This window comes from Mugil cephalus, chromosome 7 (assembly GCF_022458985.1).
Source record: "Mugil cephalus isolate CIBA_MC_2020 chromosome 7, CIBA_Mcephalus_1.1, whole genome shotgun sequence".
NCBI classification, from domain to species: Eukaryota; Metazoa; Chordata; class Actinopteri; order Mugiliformes; family Mugilidae; genus Mugil; species Mugil cephalus.
This window is the reverse complement of record NC_061776.1, coordinates 14402615-14421001: the sequence shown is the minus strand read 5'-3', so window position 1 is coordinate 14421001 and position 18387 is coordinate 14402615. Positions and strand designations below refer to the sequence as shown.

General features: G+C 43.6%; 3 protein-coding genes across 5 annotated transcripts; all 3 read right to left on the bottom strand.

Moving 5' to 3' along the window:
- Nucleotides 1-378: 378 nt before the first annotated feature.
- On the bottom strand, nucleotides 379-4793 carry gpaa1 (glycosylphosphatidylinositol anchor attachment 1). Of its 2 annotated transcripts, XM_047590707.1 has the most exons (14): nucleotides 4704-4793; nucleotides 4234-4349; nucleotides 3930-4109; nucleotides 3601-3712; nucleotides 3341-3488; nucleotides 3148-3249; nucleotides 2821-3017; nucleotides 2544-2740; nucleotides 2283-2436; nucleotides 2102-2173; nucleotides 1813-2003; nucleotides 1336-1506; nucleotides 961-1252; nucleotides 379-606 (listed from the first exon to the last, which is right to left on the bottom strand). In XM_047590707.1, exons 2-13 carry the CDS (start codon nucleotides 4305-4307, stop codon nucleotides 1009-1011), a joined length of 1842 nt encoding a protein of 613 aa, XP_047446663.1. In that variant the 5' UTR covers nucleotides 4308-4349; nucleotides 4704-4793; the 3' UTR covers nucleotides 379-606; nucleotides 961-1008. The 2 variants fall into 2 exon arrangements, with proteins under 2 accessions (XP_047446663.1, XP_047446662.1); XM_047590706.1 differs by having other exon boundaries at nucleotides 379-1252.
- A 441-nt stretch (nucleotides 4794-5234) lies between these two features.
- exosc4 (exosome component 4) lies at nucleotides 5235-7144 on the bottom strand. Its single transcript, XM_047589231.1, has 3 exons — nucleotides 6929-7144; nucleotides 5860-6066; nucleotides 5235-5753 (listed from the first exon to the last, which is right to left on the bottom strand). Exons 1-3 carry the CDS (start codon nucleotides 7097-7099, stop codon nucleotides 5394-5396), a joined length of 738 nt encoding a protein of 245 aa, XP_047445187.1. The 5' UTR covers nucleotides 7100-7144; the 3' UTR covers nucleotides 5235-5393.
- Nucleotides 7145-7814: 670 nt separating this feature from the next.
- prkacbb (protein kinase, cAMP-dependent, catalytic, beta b) lies at nucleotides 7815-17306 on the bottom strand. Of its 2 annotated transcripts, XM_047589228.1 has the most exons (11): nucleotides 16954-17306; nucleotides 13988-13996; nucleotides 13282-13343; nucleotides 13058-13186; nucleotides 12659-12757; nucleotides 12487-12569; nucleotides 12213-12339; nucleotides 12011-12106; nucleotides 11159-11281; nucleotides 10872-11036; nucleotides 7815-9334 (listed from the first exon to the last, which is right to left on the bottom strand). In XM_047589228.1, exons 1-11 carry the CDS (start codon nucleotides 16997-16999, stop codon nucleotides 9209-9211), a joined length of 1065 nt encoding a protein of 354 aa, XP_047445184.1. In that variant the 5' UTR covers nucleotides 17000-17306; the 3' UTR covers nucleotides 7815-9208. The 2 variants fall into 2 exon arrangements, with proteins under 2 accessions (XP_047445184.1, XP_047445185.1); XM_047589229.1 differs by lacking the exon at nucleotides 13988-13996 and having other exon boundaries at nucleotides 16954-17305.
- Nucleotides 17307-18387: the final 1081 nt, after the last annotated feature.

Below are 18387 nucleotides of genomic sequence, written 5' to 3'. Positions count from 1 at the left end.
CAGCAATGACACTCCTTGATCCATTCAAATAACAGTTCAAGGTTTTGACCTGGCCTCCAAATACACTAGATCCAAAACTGATTAAGTATCTGTGGGATCATCTACAGAAGCCCCTCCCCTCAACACATAGGACCCAAAGGTGGTCATAATGTTATGCCTGATCAGTGTATGTCTATAGTCTCTACACCATCTTTAGTAGTGTGAATGGTTATATGGTAGTAGTTTTGCCTCCAGTGTTCCAGGTTTTATCTTTGGTGAATCATGTTTAAATAACATGTGGTTCAATTAATGATGTAAGATATCGACTGCTTTGCTGGATTTGGCCCCGAGATCTCACAGTACGGCGCGTGTAAAACAAGTAATACGCAGAGAAGTACATCTTTTCCATTTTTTTTACATTTATTTTGGCAGTTATAAATATGGATTAAACATTTCAAAAGAAAGTTATCAAAGCAAGTACAAAAATATCAGATGTAGTGGTGGCTTGTTCAACAGAAGCACATACACACAAAAAGAAGAGGCAGATCACCAACCGCAGGGGTTTCTCCCATGGTACCACGGTTAACTTGGCAGCCCTGACTTTTTCTTCCAATATTAACATGCGGTCTGATATAAAAAAAAAAACAAAACCGTGAAATATTGTTTGTTTTGCACCGTCTTCAACCAAATTCAGTTTCTACAGACATGAAAGACTGAAGATGAAAGGATTATGAATTCATAACTGCAGGAGTGGTGTCAAGTAAAAACCAGTTCATTCTTTAGTTTTTAAAAAAAAAACAAACATCTCATTGAATCAGAAATGTCTCAGTTGTTTAAAGAATGAAATACTTCAGTATTACATTGCCAACAAAATGTACAAAAAAAATGGGGCATTCTTTCCAAGGCAACTGTAGATTTTGTTCTTCTCAAAACCAGTGGATTTAACGGTCAACTTTTCACATTCCCCAAGTAAGTACAAACCTGAGATCACTTCAGAGCACGGGCGCACACACGGAAGCCTTCGCCGGGCTACTTCCAGAAGAGGATGTTCCAGAAAAGCAGCCAGCACGGGTAAACCAGCAAGGCTATGAGCGGGTAGACCAGAGATCCGTAGAGGGAGTGGTCCAGGATTCCCTGCGAAATGACCGACAGGAACAGCAGCCAACCGTCCTGGAAGCTGACGGGCATCTCCTTCAGCTCTTGGAAGAGAAAGACTGAAAAGAGGAGCGTGAAGGCCGGGCTGAGGACGACCAAGATGAAGCCTGACAGAAACCTGAGGAGAGAAGAGAAGGGTTTTAGATTGTCTGGGTAATACGGAGCTGCAGCGGCTAAAAAGTGTCCGTGCGGGCGTGTTACTTTGGGACGTGGGGCGTGACGAACGCAGCCACGGGTACCAGGGTGAGGGCCAAGATGAATCCTAGGGAGAAGTTGATGAGGGCGGTGCAACCCAGCAGCACGGCCAGGTACAGCACGGCGACGAGCTTCAGCACCCTCCAGCCGTGCTCCGTCCCCTGACCGGAGAGCAGCCTGCCACAAACAACGAAACAAACGGGTCAATCCCCCGGATCACAGCGTACAGTGAATCCATTGTGCTGAGCGCAGGTAGCTGCAGAACGCTGCTGCAAGATGAACTAACCAGCACCAGAAAAAGAGTCTTACATGGGTGAAAACATCCCTACACTGTCATAAATATAGAGGTGAATTTATTTTTTTGTGGCATAATCTCAGAGAAAGAGCGATCATCGTATGGATAAAACTGCAGAGCCTCTTTAAAGCAAAGAAAATGCAGCAATAAAAGATGCATGAGAGAAAGCCGTATGAGTCGGCAGCTACCTGTGCGTGTTATGAGGCAAAGCCAGACCCGCCGTGTAAATCGCGATGGCCGTCAGGACCACGGCTTCGGTCTCCGACACGGGGAAGTGCTCCAAGGCGATCTCCTGGAACCGTATCGGCAGCGTGTAGAGGGCCACTCCAGTCAGGTGGCTGATCACCAGAGGGGTCAGCACCGACACTCCTGAGCTGGACTAATGGGGGGAGGGACAGATTTGTAAGAAGGACGTTAATCAGAGTTAAATCACGAAAACTGTTTCAGCTGCGGCGCGCTGAAATGTTGGTGTCTGACCTGCTCCACGACGGCGACTCCGTCCTCTGCTCTTTGTGGAGGAGTTACGAGTTGAACCCACAGATCTAAGGCCTGTATCGTAGTCAAGAAGAAATCTTTCGACTTTGGTTACACTCACATTTTTTATCCATTTCATTGTATATCCACTTAAAGTGTATTTAAAAGTATAGGATGAGGATACACGAAGCAGCAGGATAACAGCGAGCAGGCCGAAGGCCGGCATGTAGTATCCGATAGACACGAAGTGAGAGAGCGACGGCATGAGGTAGAAGAAGTAGGACTGGTGTAGGCGCTCCAGGAGGTTGTTCAGCTTACGATACATTCCTTCCAGCAGCCTAGAAGGTATTTATTAAGACGCAACAATGAACAACAAAGCCAGCATGAAGGGATCAAACACTGAACCCATTAGAAATAAAAATCTCTTTTACGCCTTGACTCTGACCTGCCGATGGTGGTGACGTCGGTCTTGTACTGGCGGAAGCTGTTGATGCCCTCGATGGTGGCAGCCTCTATGTGGTAGCGCAGGAACAGACCGTGGTCTCCCCAGGGCCTGCCGCTGGCCTGCTTCATCACCATCAGCATCATGGTCTGGACTGCATGGCTGTAGCCGGCCACACTGTCCCAGTCGTTCCTCTGCAGCTGGAGGAACACGAAGAGCGGTGAAGTAGCACTTATTCTACCATCTCCGCTGACCAAATACGTGAGAGCGAAGTCTTTACCTTGCCCTGGATGGTGCAAAGGACCCCTATCTTCTGACAGAAGGCATGAAAAAGGTTCGTGAAATCCAGGTTGGGTAACTGGCCATTGAGGCCCTCCAGTACCAGGTCCAAACTGGTGACGACGTCACTGCTGAGCTCCAGGGTCAGGGCCGCCTGGATTGAACCACCACGGCCTTGTAACGGAGACCAGTCCATACCTGGAGGAAACGAACCATCAGTTTTCATCAGCTTTTTTTTCAGGGAGCTAGGCAAGTGGTGTATTCATACGAGTGAGAAATAGAATATTTTCAATGAATTTTCTGCAGCCGGGTGAATGGAGGTGATCACCTGTGGTGTTGGTGTGGTGGTAGCCCTCCAGCCACGCCTGCATGCCAATCAGATCGTGCTCATTCACAAGGAAGATGATGTCCTTGGCCCAGTAGATCTGATCTAAAAAAAAAACAAACAAAAAAAACATTGTAATGTCGTTCAGATGTTGTTTGACTGTGTTGAAAGAAAGGGAAGCGCTTGTGTTACTAACTCCGGAAGTAGTGAGCCAAGCCTAGCAGCAATCCCACAGCCTGGTTGTTCTTATCGCCTGGGCTACAGGGAGCAGTCAGGACCAGGGCCTCAGTCCGTGGAGCTCTAGGGGCCCGGAGGATCCCGTATACATTTGTACCTTTCACCTTCTGCAGAGAAGAAGCAGCAGAGGAAGAGGAAGCGTGAGAGAACTGGACTGTGCATCAAAATAAATCAGCAGATGTGCAAAAATGTATTTCTTTTTTAAAATCATAAACTTACATATCTCTCTTTGTTTTCATCAGGGAAGGGAAGAGTGCGAGAGAAGCTCTGGGTATACACTTCCAACCCTCGAGCCTGCATTGTCTTCACCAGCCACTCCACTGGCATCCCACTGCAGGGCAACAAATAGTCAAACCAGGTGATGAAATGAGAGCCAACAATTAGAAATTAGAATTAGAAGGTACATTAGTAAATATGCTTGACAATTTTACTGTAAAAGAGGCAGGAAATTAATTCAAATCAAATACGCTGACCTGTTTCACATATAAAAGACTGAGGCTGTGTGCTCAGTGCGCATCACTGTGATTTTGCAGGTGCGTGTTGCTCACCCAACTTTCTTCTTATGAGCTGAGAACTCCCTGCCGGTAGCCAGCGCCCTCTCTCCTGATGGGAAGCGCTCCTCCACCATGGTGGACCCCATGGCGTTCTCTGACATGTACGTCCGCAGAGTGAACGGCTCAAAAGCTAACCCCATGAACCAAGTCACACCGGCCAGGTAGCAGACCACACTGAGATGGAGAGAGATGGGGGTGAAAAAAACATAAGATACACACACTATTCAAAACTGGATTCAAATTATTCACATAATGCACTGAGAATTTAACAATAGTTATTTGGTACACTTATACTCACCAGATTGGGGCATTGAGGCGGGTGAGCATGCTGATCAAAGCCCGTCTTCTGTTTGGATCGGACAGTAGTCCCATTTTGTTGTATTGTGTTACCCTGAAGCCTGGACACACCGGACACTGAAGGCAACACACACATAAACTGAAATGATCAACTGTACACAATAAGGTGTGCATTTATATACCAGTTATTGCTTATGTGTAAAACTGGAAATCGTAAGTATTACAACGTTGTCCAACGCTGCTTTATTTAAATGAATGTCATTTTATAGGTTTCCATACAGCTCGAGCTGAGAAATCATTTCCTGTCACAGAATCAATGGAAAGTCCTGGTTAGCTTGCTGCTAGCTAGTTAGCTTGCTGTTTTCGGGAGATTTTAAATGTCTGAATGACTTTATCGAGTCAAGATTAGTCGATATTAGCATTTATAATGATAAGTTTGTATTATTTCACAAAACATGAAGGCAAAAGTACCTCTGTGTTGCGGGTTACATCCACCTGCAGAGGAGGGGCTTGACCACAGCAGCAACAGCAGCTAAATGTGTTCTATTTCCTTGTTCCTGCGGAAGCATTAGTGTGACGGACCGACTTCCGGTCCAGAAAAGAAACATCGGTTGGAATAAATAAATAACTAAAATATTTAAATACAACAAAAGGAATACATAGCAGATAATATGAAATAATTCAAACACGTAACACACTAATTTTTAATACTGCTTCATCACTATCAGAATATAAAATTGCTCTTGCTCGATATTAACCGATTACAGTTCACGTCTAGGCATCTAAAGCGTTCAGCATAATTCTGACATTTTACAAATACGTCGTAGATTAAGAGTTACACATGATAAGGCTGCATTTTTATTTATTGCATATTCTGTTTGCATGTTCCAATTATCTTTAACGTTGCTAAAGTAAAAGATTCTACACTTATTTTTATTCAACTTAGTATATAGTATAGTATATCTAGCCACCCATAAATAAATAGGCAACAAATAAAAGATGGAGGATTCATATATTTATTGTTAGGGTCAACGCATTTATACAAAAGTATACAATAATTGCAACGAATGCAAAGTAAAACAAAAAAGATTCTCCACCATCAAAAACACTTTCAGGCTGCACTCAGAACCACAGTCCACAGTTCCCCTCCTTCGTCCCACATCACTCTCCGCTCGGCACTGAGATTTCCTGAAGATGTTGCCTCACAACCTCATCCAGGACCTTGCTCACTCCTTTACAAGCAGTCATTGCGGCTTCGATCAGCGTCTCGAGGTGATCCTGATGCAGTTTGGCGTCCATCTGCAGCAGAGCGATCTGTCCTCCGCGGGGAAGCAGCGCCAAGGCCAAAGAGCTCACTCCTCCACTTTCCTCTGCATAGCTAAGGTCAGCGAGGGGCGTCTCGTCCACAAACCCCACGGTGCAGGCGCACACGTAGTCACGCATCGGGATGCCGGCGTCAATTATTGCCAGAGTGGCAGCATTTACACACGTGCTGTAGTTCCCTCCATCTGACTGCAGAATCTGTGGGTAGATTGTGAAGATACACTTTTGTAAAATCAAAAAGGATCTGCTTTAATGCTTCTCCCAAGATGGTAAACCCAAACTGTAACTCTCACTCCATATTAACCTTGACATAGATGTCTATTTGAGACCGCGGGTAGAGCTGGGTCAACACAGCCGCCTCGAAAGTCTGCTTAAGGTGGAGGCTCATCTCGGTGGACTTGCGGTCTCCGTGCGGCCTCCTCTTCCTCTCTGCTGTGCTGAAGGTGGCCATGCTGTACTGGCAGTTGATAACGGCGCGGTCGTGAAGAGTCCGACTCCGCGAACCTCGCATCTGGAAGGGAAAGACACAGAGACGTAAAGCAGGAGAAACATAAGTATGACATAATAGGTACCACCTTGAAGTTCTCATGTCTGAATTAATCAATTCTCTAACATAATAAAGAGCTGAAAGATCAAGAGGAAGTTCATTTTATTATTCTCTACCACACCGCTTTAAGAGGAGTACTGCTAGTTAGTCTTAAGATTTGGATCCATAAATATGGTGTGTTCATGTTCAAAACAGGCAACATCTACTTCCCACAGCTTCTCTGGGAAACATTTCATGTTAGTGATGCAGAGAAAAAAAAAACTAAATGTGTGTCTTTTACTCATATGTTTAGAGTAAAACTAGGAACACTGCGCCATAAAAACATTGTTAAAGGTCCTTTAAAAGTTATCAGCATACAGGAACGATTTTGATTCATTCGGCCATAGATGCACACACATACGAATGGTATGACAGGATCATAGACAAGGTGAAGATTTGTGTGTGATCAGGATAAATAAGCATATATCTATACATGCATGTAGCAGCATTCACAGACTGAAATATTTGCACATTTGCAATCATTTATAAAGAGTAGAGCGGTGCAATTAAAGTGTCAGAAGAGCATTAACTGTGTTAATCACTCCTTTTAATAACTTATATGTTAAGTTTAGCTTTTTGTGTTGAAACTGTTGTCACTCACGTAGAGTAAATTAATAAATGTGCTTGACATCGGACCATGACTGTCAACTCAATATTTTACCGTAATGTTTCTGAAGCATTATTAAACGCTTTCTGAGGCCAAAGTTCCCAATCATCGAGTTTTATTATTCCCATTCTTGGGATATAATAACAGCCCATTAACACACCCTGAACACCCGCTACTTACTTCATGCGGACCGTACACCACAGCCAGGGCTTTGGTGTTTCCCTGCTCCAGGTAAGCGGAGCCGTCCGCCTGAGCGAACACACCCATGCGGGCTTGAACCTTCCGCAGCTCGGGTGCCTTTCTTCCATCCAAACGGTATCCCTGGTCGGACAGCAGCTCCAGGCCCGCCATGTTTCCGCAAAACTTCAAACGACCAGCAACGCAACGCACCACGTGTCTGCAACTGTACTACATTACCCACAAACCCGCGTACTCAGAAGAACTACGGCAAGTGAAACGGTCCAATGACCCAAGGTTTGTACCGTTTGTGAAAATAAACAAATAAATGGCAAATTTTGAAAATGAACATTTTTAATTGTATAAATGTTGAAATATTGTACACTAATTAATCTAAGCGGAACTTTTTACATAATTTTATTTTTTTTAATTTATTTTTAGCTTTTAATTTTTTTTATACATCTTTTTGCTTCTGTAGCTGATTCAATGTGGATTCTTTACTTTTTTCTTCTATCTTTTATACTATAGTGATTTACTTTACCCTATATACTTTATGAAAAAAAAAATTCTGATCCTGTTTTGGAAAAATCTTGCTTAAACCACTAAAATGATCCTACTTTAATAAAACCTCTTGGTTAAATGACTAAACCATAATATCAGTTCCAGTTTCACATTTTGACCCAGTAGTAACTATAGTTTTCATTTTATCAGACTTAGTCCAGATGCTGGAAGCTGCTGGAAAACTGCAGCGACCTCCAAGGACTAAATCAGAACCCTGGTTACCTGTGAAGAAACTCTGGGACTCACAAAGGATCTCCAACAAATGAGCCGGTCAATAGGAGGCAGGGTGGGGAAAGTCACAGTGGAAGGATAGCTGCAAAAACTTAAACACTTTTAAAAATAAAATTTATTAGCATCTCTAATGTGTATAAATAAAAACATATATGAAACAATGCATATACGTATAATGTAATGAGCTTAACAATAACAGGGTTACATGTGATACAAAGGAGCAGTCTTTATTTTAGCCAGTGTATTGTGAGGAAACCTGTACTTTGAAATCAAGCTTTCAAATATGCATACCTATAAGTTGCAAATCTACATTCTTTTGACAAGAATGAAAACAAAGGGATCTGTTTGGGGCGTGGGCACAGGGAGAATAAGGTAAATATGCAGTTTTGCATTCTTGTTTCTTAAGATTTTTTTTTTTTAAACATCTCTCTTTTAATACATTATTATAAATTCTGAAGATTTCACTCGTTGAGGCGCGAAGCCGCAACACTATTCATACAGACCTTCTCAACTTAACATTACACTCTGATTTCACTTCACTCTTTTCCATTTACTGAAGTCACATTGTTCCACAGACTCGTGACAGACGGCCTTTATAAGCAGACCTGAAATCTAGGGACGATATGACTATAATGTTAGACACAGCGAAAAGACGAAAAGTAGTAACACAGCAAATGACAAATTTTTTACATGTAACTAACAGATCCAGACAGATCAAAACAAACAAGTGGATTTGTATTTTTGCTAATGTAACAGGGTTTGTCATTTTCTGCAATGGCTTGCTGTGCCCGGGTCAGAATCCCAAGAGGACGGTGAATGGACGCTTTTGTCGGGGACTGAGGATTAGTCTCTTCTAAGGCAAAAAGCAAAGAAAGGAAAGGACCTCTCTTCTTGTGTCACCCAGTGTTTTCTATTTGGTCATGCTTAAAACACCCGTCGTGTTCAAATGTCTTACAAAACTGACAGATATGCACATAAGACAGAATCTACCTCTGTACGCTGGCCAGGACGTTAACGATAGCCAATGTGATCTGGGCTTTAAATATACAACTGGCTGACAACTTAGAGGGAATAACCTGCAACCCACTCAACTGTGAGTCAAGCAGAGAAGTCAGTTACAGTGCACGGGACTGTATAATCGCTGCTGTTGGCCACTGTCTCAGTTTTTCCTCATAATTCGAAAAAGATCACATTTTAATAGGGGGATAACAACATCCAAGACTAACTGCTTCAAAGTAAAAAAAAAAAACAAAAAAACAAACAGTGGGTAGGTAAAAAAAGAAAGAAAAAGAGAAAAGTGATGTGTCTGCTTTAATACGCAGGTGTATGTGACAGTGAGAGGTTATCGGCACCCAAGGATCGTGGCGACCTCATTCAGCCTTGTGGAATGAAGGGACTATGTTTTAGATCTGAAAAAAGATGGTCTCTGCTCCATCCCAAGTCTTTAGAAGAGTGCAAAGATCCCCTTATTTTCCCTGATATATCCGTGTCCTAAAACTCTGCAAATTCCTTTGCGCACTTTTCCGTTAAAGAAACGCGGATCTCCTCCTCCTCGTAGTCGTCGAAGTTGCTGGTGTCCCCCGGGCCTCTGCACTTTGGTATGAATGGAGCTTCGACCTGAGAGAACAATGAGAAGTCGTATTTTAAAAAACGGGCAGCATTACCCTGAGGAGACTGTCAAAAAAAAATGAGACTTCCTACTGTACAAGGGTAGAAAGGCTTTATTGTACTGTGTGTAGACAGCTTCTGTTATGCTAAAACGCACCGTCAGCTTTAAACACTTGAAATGAAGAGCTTGTTAGGCGGTCAGTGTCTGGAACCCTCCACACTGGATCCACAGTTTTCGCAACTTTCCGAAATCAATCATCACGCCCACTACATGAAGAAATTTACCAGACTTTCTCCTTCACTGAACTTCACTGCTTCTCATGTTTACAAAAAGAGCCCAAGCCTGAGTCTTAACTTTTTTTTTTTCACAATAATAGAATCCTTCTCCGGATCTAGCTATTCCTAGCCTTCCTTAACCTATATCGATGCTCACCTAATAGCAGCTCTTTCACCTTTTGAAGGACAAATACAGAGACTACTGCCACCTGCTGGTATGAAGAGTTATTTCCCTACAGGCAGGTGGAGAACGTGTGTGTGTGCGTGGAGCCCGTGTGTTAAACGTGTCGGTGCAGACACACGCGACATGAGACGACCTTTTGTGTGCCATTTTCCGAAGCCGTCAGTCCGCCTCCCTCAGCTCTGTGTTTACTAAACATGTAGCGTGTTTTGCTGTCAGAAACGAGGCGCGGACACAGAAACACACGGAATTGGCCGGGACTCTGAATTTTGTTTGTGTGCAAACCAAAGCCACCTGCACGCCGCCTAAGGCCTGACCTATGATTAGTACTTTTGTGGATTTTGCAGGTTGATCGGACATAATTCCACCAATCTGATCATTTAATCCATGCACACAAGTCTACTTTCTATTTCTATTTTAAACCTCTTTTAACTAGAACTATAATTAGCGAAAACAAATGTTAAAAATCCCCAGTTGGAACAACCCAGAAATATATTACTACAGTCTGCAGCTACACAGGGACTGATAAATGCATCAAACACGGCTAATAATTCCGCTTTTATATTGCTCTACATTGCAACGCCCCAGCACATTTTAACGTCTTAACAAGAACCGAATGTAAAGTCGGGGGAAAACGAGCGAAAGAACATGAATTTAAACAGGCCTGAAATAGGGCTGATCTAATCCTGTAACAAATCGCAGGGAGTAGGATGCGAATTTGACGAAATTTCATAAAACCCTTGTTTGACTGTATATTAACAAAAGCTCAGCACAGTGAACACATCGACGAGTTTCGAGGCAGAGCTAAGCAACTATTTGCTTAATCGAAACACACTCTAGCGTCGCCCCTGCATGTAGCGCTAATACCTCACAGCACGGTAGAGAAGCTGGGTGGTTTCCAAGTGGTGGAAAAAAAAAATAAAAAACTGCACCTGACCTACATGCAACTACAAGTAACAATGACCACAAAGGATGATGCATAGAAACAAGTCATCAGGTCTAGTCTGAAAGAAATTTTGCAACTACCCGAAAGTCAATATGTAATTAAGCTAATTGGCGTCACTACACAACGTGTGCTCGGCGTCTTGCCTTTCTTTCGTAGATGGCAATCCAGTCTGTTGTGGCGAACCATTTGTGGCCCTTGATGTCGTTGACGCCGTTCTTCAGGTTGCCGTAACGTTTGGTCAGGTCCACCTGCAGCAGGTTTCTCAGCAGGTCCTTCAAGTCGGAGCTGAAGTGGGAGGGGAATCGTACCTGGAACGGACCGAGGTTTTACTACTCGTTCGCAGCAGTTGAAACTGAATTTTCCTTTTCGCACATACACGCATCACACTTATTCCAAATTACCGACAGACGCGTCCGTCACCCGGGCTTACCTTTCCAGACACAATCTTCTCGTAGATCTGAATGGGCTGATCTGCAAAGAAAGGAGGGTAGCCAGCTGCCATTTCGTAGATGAGGACTCCGAGCGCCCACCAGTCCACGGCTTTGTTATAGCCCTAAAACAGGCAAGGCAGACATCCATGTAGCTGAAAACACATCTACTACGCATAAAATTCAAAAGCTATTATTGATATTTACTGACATTTGAAACAATTAGGACTTCCTCGTTGAAACTTCTCTTAAACTTTCAAATGAGCCCTACGTTGTCCACTTGGAATAAATAACAACACTAAGGGGGGAGGAGTAGGTACTTGATTCATTAGTACTTGTACTATGGCTTGCAGGATAAATAGGTTGCATTTATGCATGTGACATTTCAGCCTAAGGATCTTCATTTGACTCGAATTATTTTTGAGATTAATTATTCTGTGATGTTTTAAATTATTGCAAAAAAAAATTCAAAAAGTCCCCATGAAATGCTTCGCTTTGGGCTATTTCATTTAGCATAATCATATTTACTATGAAAACAAGATGCTAGGGAGGCCCCCCCCCCCACACACACACACACACACTCTCTCTTCCTCAAATAGCACAGTCTCCTCTGATTGGTTAGCTCAAATGGCCTGAGAAGACACAACCTATGAAAGCTATATGTATGCACAGGTAGTACCTTCTTCTAGAGTAGAGGAAAGAGGGGGGAGGGAAACGTCTGACAAAAGGAAGTATCTTTAGAAAACCTCTTAGTATTATTGCAATAGAAAAAATTAACACTGTGCTCCAAGAAACACAAAGCACAATGCAAACAGTTTCAAGACTTCAAGGTGGACTGCATCCTTTTTCCGTACTTTGCTGAGAATGATTTCGGGCGCCAGGTACTCCGGTGTGCCGCACAACGTCCAGGTCCTGCCTTTTACCCGCTTGGCAAATCCAAAGTCTGTCACCTGAAAAGGCGGACGCACACACATGCAGCGCGTTAACGAGCGCGGACACGGACACACAAAGGACACGGGTGTTACGTGGTCATCTGTCGAGCGAGAACCGGCTCACCTGAATGTAGCCGTGGTGGTCGATGAGGAGATTCTCAGGTTTCAGATCTCTGTATATGAGATCTAGCGAGTGGAGGTATTCAAATGTCAGCACTATTTGCGCGGCGTAAAATCTCGCGTGTGGTTCACTGGAAAGGAAGGATATCAGTCAATCTAAAAGGCGCATCAAAACCACCGGAAATAACCATGATTAAACTTAAGACAGACTTGCGCAACGGCGTTTTAAAATTAACATCCGACAACGACGAGGGCGGCTCTTGCGGAGAAACACGCACCTGAACCTTCCAATTCGTCTTAGGTGTGAGAACATCTCCCCTCCCGGAACATACTCCATGACCATGTACAAATTGGAGTTGTCCTAAAAATAAAAATAAAAAAATTAGATTAGATTTTGCAGACCACCAAATGTAAGAATTTCAAATGATTGAATGTTAAACCAAACTGTACCTTAAACGCGTACTCGAGTTTGACGAGAAAGGGGAAGCTCACTGCCTGTAATATTCTCTTCTCATTTAATGTGTGTTCTATTTGCTTGAGTTTCACCACCTGACAGATAAAAGCAGATAAGACGACCTTGTTGTGCAACTGTCGTTTAAAATCACAAGGAGACACAGCCCAAAGCAGGGCAGCTTTTAGGAATAACTCGTTTGTTTTACTTCTCTCCACTAGCAATGCCGAAACACAACAGGTTATACAATTGTATTATTTATTAGGACAATAACAAGGCGTTCGCTGAATGTATTAAGTGGAATTCAAGTTCGATTTCCTCGTACGTCCGCTGCTCACGTCGACCCTGATGTTTATTTGAGAATGTCCCATTAAGGCTTGATGAATGCCACCACTGACCTTCTGCTTGTCCAGTATTTTCATGGCAAAGTATTGCTCTGTTCCTTTGTGTTTCACAAGCATGACTCTCCCAAACGAGCCGGTGCCCAGAGTCTTTAATCTCTCAAAGTCATCTAGGCACGTCGTGCTCTGTCGAGACAGCATCACGTTAGGTCTTCTTTGCGTACAGATGTAAAAAAAAAAGGTACCATTAACAAGTTCAACATTTCATCCTTACTGCTGACCTGTGGTGGGCATTCCCATTTCCGTAAGAAATCTTCTTTGGCTTTGGCTAGGAACTCTTTCACTAAAAAAAAATAAAAAATAAAAAAGGCAGTTATCACACACGTCTTCTTCAAACTTGGATTATAAATGCAAAACAAAACTTATCAGGGTTTTAAATGGGACTGGCAAAAAAGACCAAATGCTCTTATATTAGAGGGGAAAAGGAGGAAACGGAAATTAAGTTGTAAATCAACGGAGCAGAGTACGAGCAAAGTCAACTCTCATCTGGATATGAATTAAATATTCTCAGAGTATCACATACTTAGATCTAAGGAGAGGGTGAAACACAAACACGAGACGACAACATCCACGACAGGCAGACTAGTGATGCATGCCGAGAAACTCAGTAGTGGAGAGACGAACACAACACTCAGAAATTACAGGGGGGGTTTCTCTGAGCTTCTTGTGCATCGCTTGATACAATTAGTGGGAAGGCTATTAAACACAGCGTTAACAAAAAAAAAAAAAAAAAGGTAAGCAAAGACAAACCAATGTATGGGACAGACATCAGATATCCAGATTGAGAGAATGCGGGTAACAAAAAAAAAAACAAAACGAGGACTTATTATCAAGGCACACAATAAAAGCAAGCACATCTAGCAAGTGTTCACACTGAGACCAATGCCGCTCTGCCATTCTGGTCAGCTCTGGGAGGAGTCCGCATACCAAAAGTTTCTATTGATCACCGCGGTTTTGCAGGAGCAATCACCCACATGGATGGGATGACACGGAAGAGAAGACAGAGAGAAATATAGAGTTCATGTACGTAACAACAGGTACAACGCAATCAACAAATGCAAATGAGGCATATGCATGTGGACGAAAGCAACAGGAATGAAAAGGAAGCTGACAGTACACCTGAGGAATTTGGGCAGAGACTGACTGTCTACTGTGGCATTAAAAGAACAGGTGTACTAAAATGGTATGTGGCAGAAATTCAGTCATGCTTGTGAGGTCAGATTGAAAAGACAACACTCATGAGATAACGCACAGAACAACAAATGTTCAAACTCCACGGTTTAACACAAACCTTTAGACTTTAGTCTGACGTCTGTCCCTGCAATGCTAACAATACATTAGTCTGCGTCTACTCGGATAAGTAACGACTTGTGATCACTTGTAATAACTAACATCTTAGTTCCAGCATTTTAAACATGAGGAATGAACGAGGGGCTGCGAAGAAGAATCACCCTCCTTTTTTTGTTTTTTAAGCCGACGAGTACTTTCAGGCAAACCTCAAAAATGGGACAAATGTCCACCGCAACTTTCCAGAGGCTGACGTGACTTTTACTGATTAAAAACATGGACATAAAGAAGCCAATCCTCTCTTATGAGATGCTGAAGCCATCAAATGTTTTGCAATTTTGTTAAGAAACATAACTTACTTTATAAGCTACTAATTAATATATTCATTTTGTAATAAATGACTCATCTAGATGTTTCACAGACCACAGAAAGTTTGGACAGAACAACCTGCAAAGGAAACACTGACAAAAGCAACTCCCAGTACAAATGTCTGGAGTTTTTTGTGACTTTTTTTAGTATCCAGAGGGAGAAAAAAAATGCAACGCTCCAAAGTGAGCGCAGTCGTCCGGCCCTTTCTGAGATCGATGCCAAAATCCGGACAAGCATTACATGGCTGAGTTATGTCAGCTATCGAGTTACACTACACTGTGGAAAACAGCACATGGGCACTGTGAAATCAAATAGGTGTCGTGATGGCAAGTGTTTAATCTCCCCCGTCCAAGAGTGACTGCGTTGGTGTCCTTCCAACTTTTCCAGCTTGTGGTACCTATATACAGTAAACACGGGTAACCTACAGCGCTGTAGGTAACCAGGTCGTCTTTATAAAGTAGCCACGCTGCAGACAAATCTGCAGCTCAGGGAACAGCGTCAGCTTAAAGGGGTTTAGCAATTAGCTGCAGCCCAGGATCTAAGGATCATAGTTGTATTGAATATAAATGCCTGGCAGTGCAGGTACTACTGCTGATCTGATCATCTCTGTTCCGAGTGTCTCTGGTTGGCACAGTTCACTGTACCCGCCTGGTGTCTCTCGACGGGTCACACTCACAGCATCACGAAGTGACAAAACTTCAAACAAATTGCGTGTACAACTGAATACACATGATTGTTTTTTTGAGTATGAAAGTGAAAGGAGATGATCAGTTGCGGGCATTACGACTTTTAGTCCGCCCATTCACAACTGAACCTGCAAAAACACCTTCAACTTTCGTGTTTACAACCAGGCATAGGGAAATATTTATGATTTATAGCATGAGGACGTTCAATGCCAACCAGCTGCACACATCAAAGTATATGAGCCTAAAGTAACGCTGGCCTAGGCCGAGCTACGTCAAACCTTTCAAAGCTTGTAATACCCCTTATCCTCTGACGAAGGTCTGATGACAAGCCGCTCCAGTCAATGACAAGCTGAGTGTGAGAAGTCCTGATGGACCTTTACCACAGCAAGATTAGAGAAGGGGCTCTCGGCAAACACGGGTGACATGATTCCCTACGTGTTTTGTTTTTTTAGGGCGAGAGAGTGCGTGCCGGGAAGACAGTAGTAGGTCCCACTTTTATGAATGGAAAGAAGGCATTTGTCATTTCTTCACCATATTTGGTAACAGTGCTGTGCAGAGGGAAAGCTTTGTTTATGCAGCCAAGAATAAAATGTGGCAGCGAAAGCCCAGGGCAGAAACAGTCCCACACTGCCTTCAAATAAAATGAATTGCCTATTTATAACAATCACTCATGGGTGCATGGTTTATAGCTGCAGATTTAAGATCATCAGGGTGAAAGTTTCTTGTCTGTCATAGCTACCCCGCGGCCAAACATACACTAAGAACCACATTCTGATTGTAATAAGTTCAAGATGACACCACACAAGAGGCTGGGATTGAGATCTCGTGCCATTATCAAAGGATTTCGACAGGAAACGACTCCACAGCACGGTCAAATGTATGTGTGTGTGTGTGTGTGTACAGGCCTGAACGACTACCACCATCAAGAGGCAGTGAAATGACAGGGGCCTTCAGAGGGCTAATCCCCCCCCACCCCCTCCCACCCTCCAACACAGCTAAAGTTAGCTAGGCTAGCTGGTCTTCAAGCCTTCAGCCTTCTCGTGCTCCACTTGACATGCAAACATCTTCTACACGTTTGAATGTGGTTCCAATAGGATTTTTATTAATAATTACTGCTCTCGCACGCGCCGAATAGGTTTTAACGGTGCGTTCACTGCCCCCCCTCCTTCCCCGCACCCCGGACGCTAAGAAAACCATAACACACTCGGGGTCTTCTTGCAGCTAGCCGTTTTAGCCAGGCCCCCCCGCCTCCCTTTTTCATTTATTTATTTATTTACTTACTATCTTAATGTGCAAAATCGTGCAAACATTCCCGTGTGTCTGTTTTTTTTTTTTAATCTATGGGTTAGGAGCTCGTAGCATCGGTGGGGTATGTGGGAATGTGCGGGGGATGACGCACGGCCCTCCCCTGCTCCACCGCGGCTGCCAGATGGGACGATTTCAGTGTTTTTAAAACGCGCTAAGCCAGCTACTCTTCGCGAAGGGCTCGGGGGGGGGGGGGGGCGCAGCATAAAACCCCAGCCGAGGCCCAAGCGTCGGGTCCCTACTCACCGCTCTCCAGCTCGTTGCCCTTCTTGGCGGTGGCAGCGTTGCCCATGGTGCGGTCGCTCCGGCTGACAGAAAGAGATGGCGGCGGCTGGCTAACCTTCCAGCTGGTGTTGTTTTCGAGCGCCTCTTAAAAACAGGTGAAAAAACGAATCGATGCAAATGTTGACTCGGCTCAAACCAGATGAGATGACGCCCAGTGTCCCTTCCGGCAGCCCCCCCTCTGTCTCTCCTTTTCTCCGTCTTCTTCCCTCCGAAAGATTTCCTGCTCCTGCTAGCTCAGTGATGTCTGTACGGCTGACATGGAGCTAGCGGTCACTTCTGTTTCTGACTAAGCTGCTGCTGCTGCCTCTCCCCCCCACACCTCCTCCTCCCCCTCCTCCTCACCCCTCCTCCCCACCACCATCACCCTCCTCACCCTCAACAGCGCTCAGCTGCACTCACGGTGCACAGTGTGGGCTTGGATTGGTCAGAGATGTCTCTGAAAAGATACCAGAGCGGGTTTGTTTCCGCGTTTTTGAAGCATCGCGATTGCATTTGCAGATACGAGGGGCTTGACATTAAGAGTACTCGTTTGTCTGACTTTCAGGAATGCACCTTCTTTGTTTCATTGATAACTCTTCTGTTTACTAGACAGTCGGCGGATAGGACAGCGTGTTCTGGTAATATTGAACTTGCATTTTAGTGTTTAGGGTATATTTGTATAAAAGTTCATCCAATGTAAATATTTAAATAAAAACACACACAGCGGGTAAAACAAGTATTGAACACATGACAATTGTTCATAGTAAGAAAGAAACCAAGCCAAATAAGTTCAGTAATTAAGTTATGTGTAATAATGTGAAATGACACAGGGAAAAAAGTATTGAACACAGTTACTAATATTTAATACTTTGTACAAAAGCCTTTGCTGGTAATGACAGATTCAAGACGCCTCCTGTATGGAGAAACTAGTCACATGCATTGCTCTGGGGTAATTTTGGCCCATTGTTCCACACAGACAGTCTGTAAATCTTCCTGATTTTTAATTCTTTCCATAGATTTTCAATTGGATTGCAGTCAGGAGATTGGCTGGGCCACTCTAGCAGCTTTATTTTCTTTCTCTGAAGCCAGTTGAGAGTTTCCTTGGCTCTGTGTTTGGGATCATTGTCTTGCTGAAACGTCCACCCTCGTTTCATCCTCATCATTCTGGTAGATGGCAGCAGATTTGTCTCGAGAATATCTCGGCACATTTTTCCATTCATCCTCCCTTCAATTATATGAAGTTTGCCAGTACCATATGCAGAAAAACCACCATGATGATGTTCCTGTGTTTTTGCAGTGATGTGCAGTGCATTTTGTCCTCCAATCATGTGTGTGTGTTATGGCATCCAAAGAGTTTAATTTTGCTCTCATCTGACTATGTCCTCCCAGTATTTTACAGGCTTGTCCAAATGTTGT